The sequence below is a fragment of the Halyomorpha halys genome, unplaced genomic scaffold (assembly GCF_000696795.3).
Source record: "Halyomorpha halys isolate HHAL.00 unplaced genomic scaffold, Hhal_1.1 Scaffold1186.1, whole genome shotgun sequence".
Classification (NCBI taxonomy): domain Eukaryota; kingdom Metazoa; phylum Arthropoda; class Insecta; order Hemiptera; family Pentatomidae; genus Halyomorpha; species Halyomorpha halys.
In genome coordinates this window covers 79,856-88,290 of record NW_027114970.1, presented here as the reverse complement: position 1 = coordinate 88,290, position 8,435 = coordinate 79,856, and the positions used below count along the sequence as shown (strand labels likewise).

The window sequence follows — 8,435 nt, the reverse complement described above, 5'->3', positions numbered from 1 at the left end:
CCTGAATAAAAATCTAATCTAATCTAATCTACTTATATATCGGAATAAGAAATATATTAGCTTATACAGTGATATTCACAGAACACTATCAACACTTCTGTAGTGTTATTTACACACTGTTAAAAATATTCTTACATTTAAATATGTACAAATTTGTAAGTTATTTTTTTTGTTCAATTGACAAAACAGTTGTTTTCTGCAGGGTAATGAACTTGTGGGAAAAAAACGATTGTTTTACTAATGGCAATATAAGTCCTAACTCACTCATAACATCTAAGAAATGATTTATTTTTTATAATTCCATGTAATACTTACGTTTTAATAGGAGATTTATTCTGAAGAGAAGAATAAGAAGGCTGTTATGAATAGGATTATCTAATTTTCTACGAAGTGTTTACATTTTGTTCTTTACTGCTCTCGGGGTATTGATAAAGTTTCTTTTGTTATTTTGTTTTGTTTTTTTCTATGCATTTTTACAAGCATATTATGTTATAAAATTACATCTTATATAAATACAATAAACAAAATTGTATTAACAAATTTTACTCATTAAAATTATACATTTATTGGAAGTACGTATTATTAAAACAAAAAGCATTTTAAAGAAAACACTCAACAAATAAATCCGTCTGAACAATAGATGTCCGTCGTGATTGTCAATATAGATATTTTTATTTTAATATTTCTACATGATATTTTAGTCTTTTTAAACAAAATATAGATATTGCAATAAAATAATATCGAGATATTGTTCCTTATATTCCATATCGATATCACAATAATGTTAAATATCGAAATAAAAAACGTAATATCAAAATAAAATATCGATATTCCTATTTTAATATCTCAATACAATACTTTAATCATTATAAACAAAATATTCATGTTTCGATAAAATAATATCGGAATATTGTTGCTTATATTTCATATCGATATTACAACAATGTAAAATATCAAAATAAATATGTAATATCAAAATAAAATATCGATATTCCTATTTCAATATCTATATAATATTTTAATTATTTTAAACAAAATATCGCTATCTCTATTTTAATATCTCAATATAATATTTTTATCATTTTAAAAAATATATACATTTTTCAATAAAATAATATCGGATAATTTTTTCTTATATTCCATGACTATATTACAACAATATAAAATATGGAAATAAATATTTATTTTTCAAAATAAAATATCGATATTCCTATTTTAAAATTTCTGTATGATATTTTATTCTTTTTCAATTAAATATCGTATTTCGATAAAATAATATCAGAATATTGTTACTTATATTCCATATCGATATTACAACAATGTTAAATATCGAAATAAAAATGTAATTATCAAAATAAAATATGGATATTCCTATTTGAATATCTATATAATATTTTAATAATTTTAAACAAAATATCGCTATTTCTATTTTAATATCTCTATATAATATTTTAATCATTTTAAACAAATTATTCATATTTCGATAAAATAGTATCGGAATATTGTTGCTTATATTCGATATCGATATTACAACAATGTAAAATATCAAAATAAATATGTGATATCAAAATAAAATATCGATATTCCTATTTCAATATCTCAATATAATATTTAAATCATTTTAAAGAAAATATTCATATTTCGATAAAGTAATATCTGAATATTGTTTCTTATATTCCATATCGATATTAAAACAATACAAAATATCGAAATAACTATTTATTTATCAAAATAAAATACAGATATTCCTATTTTAAAATCTCTATATGATATTTTAGTCTTTTTCAACAAAATATCGATATTTCGATAAAATAATATCAGAATATTGTTGCTTATACTCCATATCGATATCACAACAATACTAAATATCGAAATAAATATGTAATTATCAAAAAAAATATGGATATTCCTATTTTAAAATCTCTTTACATTTTTCTAGTCTTTTTAAACAAAATATTGATATTTCGATCAAATAATATCGGAATATGGATGTTCATATTCTATATCGATCACAACAATTGGAAATATCTAAATAAATATGTAATTATCAGAATAAAATTTCGATATTCCATTTTTAAATTTTCTACAATAAAACAATTATATTTAGTTTATATTTTTATGTTTATGATATGGTTGTCGTGATGTTGCTTTGTTTCATAGTTATTAAGAGTTTCCTATGTATTTTGATTAGGTATGATATAAAATAAGTCTTCCTATGTCATGCTATGTTATCATTTTATAATAATTATTACTTTAATTCATTAAATTTGCGATATCGATATTTTAGTTCCGTTATAATATCGATATCGATATTGCTAACCGATGTCAATATCTTTCATTCGATATCCCATCCCTAGCTGCACCTAGCCTTATTAGCTTACTGGTCCGTCCGCTTCATCGCGACAACTACGTACATAAAACTATTTAACTATACTATACTGAGAATAAAAAGTAAAACAATTTGTATAAATAAATAACACAGATTATGAAAAAACATACAGACTTACATATCTAACTAACCATAATGGGTATAGTCAAAGGTATATAAGCATGGGTAAAGGACTATGTGTAAAAAAACAGGATTAATATCAAACAAATAATTAGGAACATATTAGTTAAAAATTATTACGCTAGTAATGTATGTTAATTACAAAAATGTCAATTATTATTCCTTTATGGTTTTTGACATTTCGACAGGAAGAAAAATTTGCTTACCGCATTTGTTGCAGGAGTGTTTGGCTGAAGTGTTCCTTGAACATTTTGTGCGGATGTTTGTGGCACCTCTGTTGATGTTCTACTGGAAGCAGAATGATCCGGAGCCTACAAAAGAATGCTTAAGTAAAATATATATTTTTAAATGGAAACTTGATATTTTAAAAGTCATTACCATTATATTAAAAAAATCAAATCTGTATACTATGGTACACATATTCATGATTGGCATAAAATTATTAGTTTTTGGTGGAAAATCACTATTTTCTTTCTAAGATTTCTTATTATCCACTTTATTTATATTTAAACATATTTAACAAACCCATTACAAAGGCAAAAGTGGTTTACAATTCAATATACAATAGCAATGTATGTGTTATCATTTAATCTATATATCTCAAACATAGTTGTGTGCTAATCCATAAATTTGTGACGTTAATTGTTCATACCTTGATGAATATATTAGGTGGCACTCACTATTGTTTCTATTTGTCTTTTTTTTTACCTTCTAACTATTTTTATCTATCCTTTATACTTCATATCTATTATAAAAATAAAATATCGAGATTCCTATTTTAAAATCTATATATAATATTTTAGTAATTTTAAACAAAATATCCATATTTCGATTAAATAATATCGGAATATTGTTGCTTATAGTTCATATCGATATTAGAACATTACAAAATATAGAAAGACATATTTAATTATCAAAATAAAATATCGATATTCGTATTTTTAAATCTCTATAAAATATTTTAGTCATTTTAAACAAAATATTAACATTTCAATAATGTTGCATTGTATGCATGCGTATATTATTACCCTAGTAATGTCTGTTTATATTTATAAAAATAGTTTATATAATTATAAAAATGTCAATTAATATTCCTTTATGGTTTTGACATTTCGACAGAAAGAACAATTTGCTTACCACATTTGTTGCAGCAGTGTTTGGCTGAACTGTTCCTTGGAGATTTTGTGCGGATGTTTGTGGCACCTCTGTTGATAATCGTTTTTCTAATTTACTGGAAGCAGAATGATCACGAGCCTACAAAAAAATGCTTAAGTAATATATATTTTTAAGTGGAAACATGACATTTTAAAAGTCACTACCATTATATTAAAAAAATCTAATCTGTATACTATGGTACACATATTCATGATTGGCATAAAATTATTAGTTTTTGGTGGAAAATCACTATTTTCTTTCTAAGATTTCTTATTATCCACTTTATTTATATTTAAAAAACCGTTATAAAGGCAAAAGTGGTTTACAATTCAATATATAATAGCAGTGTATGTGTTATCATTTAGTCTATATACCTCAAACATAGTTTTGTGGTAATCCATAAATTTGTGACGTTAATTTCTTATACTTTGATCAATATATTAGCCGACACTCATTATTGTTACTATTTATCTTTTTTTTTACCTTCTAACTATTTTTATCTATCCTTTATACTTCATATCTTTATACATCTCCCCTGTATGATCAATACAGTAGTTATATTTTTTCTTAGTTTGTTGTATCGTTACTTTTATCATATTTTATTATTTTTACTCACATTCAATTTTTTTTTCCTTTACTAAATACAGTGTATACAATATTTTATACATTTAACTAATGTTATAATACTTGAAATTTGATTTTTCGGTTTTTGTATTTAAAAAAAAACCTTTTTTTTTAAAAAAAGTCCGTTAAGATGTTTCCTGAGGCATGGGCATTGTCGCGCAACAATACAATACATTTTGACTGCAGTGCTCAGCGTTTGCTTAAAAATGCAAGCTTTAGCTTGACAGTAAGCATCTCACTCGACCGTGGAATGTTTATTGTTGTGCCAATTTCCTCATGATGTTCCAGTACTGGACCTTGTGAGTCACAAACAACCGTAAGCATCAGTTTTCCTGTGGATGGTTAGGTCTGGAATTTTTACTAGCGCAGCGAATTTGGTTCTTTCCGTTCTATACTCTGCCGTTTACTCTCCGGCTCATAATGATGGATCTGTGTTTCGTCACCAGTGATAATCCTCTCTAAGAAGTTGTCCCGTTCGTTACGATCCATGCGATGTTTTTGGCAGGGGTCCAAGTGCGTTTGTTTAAGCAACTATGTGACTTGTTTATGGACCAATCTTGTACAAACTTTATGAAACCTAAGTCTGTTGTGGATGATTTCGTAGGCAGAACCGTGTATAATTTGCAGACGATGTGCCACTTCGTCTATAGTAACTCGTCTGTTTAGACAGTACTCTTAGGAGCACCATTTCACGTGAACGCTCAATTTGTTCTTCATTTGTGACGGTAAAGAAAAAAAAAATTAAAGGTAAATGGTCGACCGGCTCCTTTATCGTGCTTAACACATTTTTGAATTTTTCAATCCATTCGCAGACACTCCGTTGTGGCAAAACACTGTTCCCGTACTGTACCGACTCAGGTCATACTCATAAGAGGCTCCATGGATAGGGCTCGTCCTATCACCCTGGATATCCAAGGAGAGAGGGATAGGCCGGGTGAGGAGGTGACAATCTTGGTGTGAGGATAAGAAGAAGATTCGATGCCACTTCTCACCTGGTGTATCTAAAGGACAGGGTGACCCTGTCACTAAATGGATTAAGTAGGATAGGGGGTGCATTTCGGGGCCTCAGATACCCTGCAACGATGACCATATATGAAGGTGTGATCTTGGGTATTCTGAGGTACGTATCCCCTACGTGGAGCCGAAACCTCACGCAGACACAGAAGAGAAAACTGGCCACCATACAGAGATTGGCTCTGTTGAGGGTCACGAAGACATACAGAACGGTGTCACATGAGGCGGTGCAGGTGCTGGCCGGAGCGATGCCCCTGGACCTCATCCTCAAGGAGGATGTCCTTAAATATGAAGTTAAGAGGCAGGGACTAGAAGCGCTGGCAGAGGAGTTCCGAGAGAGGATCGGTGAGACTCCAAACTTATGGAAGAAAATACTGCCAGAGGGCTCAATACAGGAGTGGAAGGGACGGTGGTTAGCAAGCCAGAAGGGCGCTACTTTGAGAAAAAGTATTCAAAAATACTTGAGAAAAATTTGCGAAAATTTGAGAAAAATACTTTGAAAACATTATAAAGATTTATCCCAAAACAACCTAATCACCGCTAATAATCCTATTATAGACCTCCAATCGGCAGAATCACATTCGAAAAAAAGAAATTTGGAACGCACAGATTCAACTCAGTCCCAGTCACCTGTTAAAAAAATGGGTAAGTATTACCAAGAAATTACTCCTTAAATAAAGGTAGGATGGGTGGCTCTTTTAACATGTTATCAGAAATTGACCTTTCCTCGGATAAGCATACTAGAGCGGCACCAAGTACCATCAATAACAACACTGACCTAAATGCTCAGCACAATACAATAAAAATACCTCCGATATTCCTACATAAAGCTAACAATTACAGGCTACTTTTAAATGACTCGAATTCATTGTGCATCGAACGATTTACCACCCAACTAATTGAAAACAATACGAAAATTATGTTAACGAATATCGAAGATTACAGGACTTTAACTAATTATTATGATGAAGAAAAAATTCATCCACACATTCTCAATGGAAAAAAATAAATATTTGAACGTAGTGATTAGGAAGGTTCCCTACAGTATTACCGAAGAGGAATTAAAGGTCGAGTTAGAATCAAAACAGTTCGAAGTTGCCTATGTATTCAGAATATTTAACAAGGATAAAAAACCAACTCCACTCTGTTCAGTATCTCTTAAAATAATGAAAAGGCCAAAGATATTTTTAATCTTAAACATTTATTTTCTGCCCTAATTATAGTAGAACCCAAACACAAAAATATTCCTATGTGTACTAACTGCATAAAATACGGTCATAAAAAGAACTTTTGTCCTTTGGAACCGAGATGTGATAAGTGCAAAGGTAAACACCATTTTTTAAAGTGTCCATTAAAATTCACGGATAAGCCATTTTGTGTGAATTGCGAACTAGCTCATGCGGCTAACTACTACGGATGTAAATATTATCAAATCTTTAAAAATAAAATAAACTCACCTTCTGAACCAAATATTCATAAAGGTGAGACTAACTCAAGCAGGCCAGCCACGAAAATCACTTCAAAAAACTCACGTTGATGTTATTAGACCAATATTAAAACCACCGGAACCAAAAACTCAGTCCACAGTTAATTAAGGCAACGAAATAAATGGTGAAATTTTATTGTCTTCAATAACTAAAATTAAATCGAAGCTACCACAAATTATGACTCATCTATCCACGTTAGTAGCATCTTTTTTTACAAATGAGCCATAATATAAATAACAGCTTATCTACAGTTACTAATTCTCTCCTGACTAACTGCGCTTTAATACAAATCATATATTATTCAACAAATGCTATCTATGGGTACGGAATTAAGAAAAATAGAATTTTTAAACTGGAATGCTCATGGCATATCTCAAAGAAACGAGTTTAAAATTTTCCTTGAATCAAATTTCATCAATGTAGCCTGTATAACTGAGACACATTTATCCCAAAACACCAAATTGAAGATCCCAGGTTACAAAATTTTACGCAATGACAGAGATTGTTCGACTCCCTCTGGTGGTGTAGGCTTAGTAATCAAAAATAATATTGATTTCACTGAAAATATCATTACCAATGTACTTAATGTACATTGCTAATGTACTTAACACGTGATTTACTATAGTAAATGCATTAAATTATAAAGTATGATAATGCATTAAATTAAGAAAAAATATACAGATTATACAGCACAATTAGAACAGGAAAGGCATTTAGAGAATGCGTGTCAAGATTAACATGATTGTAATCAAACAAATAATTAGATATACCTTAATTTAAAAATAAAGTATGATTTTAAGTATTCTAGATTAATTTGAAAAATTTAGTTATTTTACTATGTGGTTTTTTGACTTTTAGACAGGAAGAACAACTTGCTTACCGAAGAACCTGCGAATGTAAACATAGTTCTTGACGTCTGCGCTGTTGCGTCTTTTTTCACTATGTTTTTTCTCGGAAGGTATGACTTTTTCCGTATATTCGCTATAGACGGTGTCATAACTAGATGTTTACAAGATTCGCAGGACTTAATGTTTTCCAAGGCGCCTGGAACAGGGAGAGCCTAAAACAAAAAAAAAAAGGAATAATTTCTAATTTAATGCACATTTTTTTAATGGAAATTTAACTTCTTAAAAGATGCTCCAATTGACTTAAAAAGTACAAATCTGCATACTATGATACATATATTCGTAATTGGCATAAAAATTGTTAGTTTCAGTTTTAAAATCACTACTTTCTACCTATGATTTTTCTACTATTATTATATAATTTGATTTAATAAAAAAATACGGTCATAAAGCCAAAAGTAGTTAAGTATTAAAACTGAAACAAAGAATAACAATTTTTATGTTATTATAATATAATTGTGAATATTAAACATAATTAGTCATGCGCTAATCCATAAATTTTTTGTGTCATTTTTTCATGAAATATCAATATCATAGAAATACACTGTTTGTACCTTATAAAAAATTTTTCTTTAGATTCAAAAACTTTATTTATTGATAAATATTACACACCGTCGTGGGCAATGGGTAATATTGATGACTGATTCACACGAAAATAAAATAACATAAAAAGAAAAAAAAGTACATAAAATGTTTAGTTCTTTACGAGCTGTGTACAATAAATAGTACTCTACCTTGATT

At 28.9% G+C, this 8,435-nt stretch overlaps 1 protein-coding gene across 1 annotated transcript in view; it reads right to left on the bottom strand.

The window, feature by feature from the left end:
- LOC106688725 (uncharacterized) overlaps positions 1-8,435 on the bottom strand; it is a 34,589-nt gene that overhangs the window by 12,921 nt on the left and 13,233 nt on the right. Inside the window, exons 3-5 of the mRNA XM_014433309.2 lie at positions 7,670-7,849; positions 3,647-3,763; positions 2,716-2,820 (exon numbers count right to left, since the gene is read on the bottom strand). Of these exons, the coding sequence (XP_014288795.1) occupies positions 2,716-2,820; positions 3,647-3,763; positions 7,670-7,849 (402 nt within the window). The remainder of the gene's footprint in view (positions 1-2,715; positions 2,821-3,646; positions 3,764-7,669; positions 7,850-8,435) is intronic.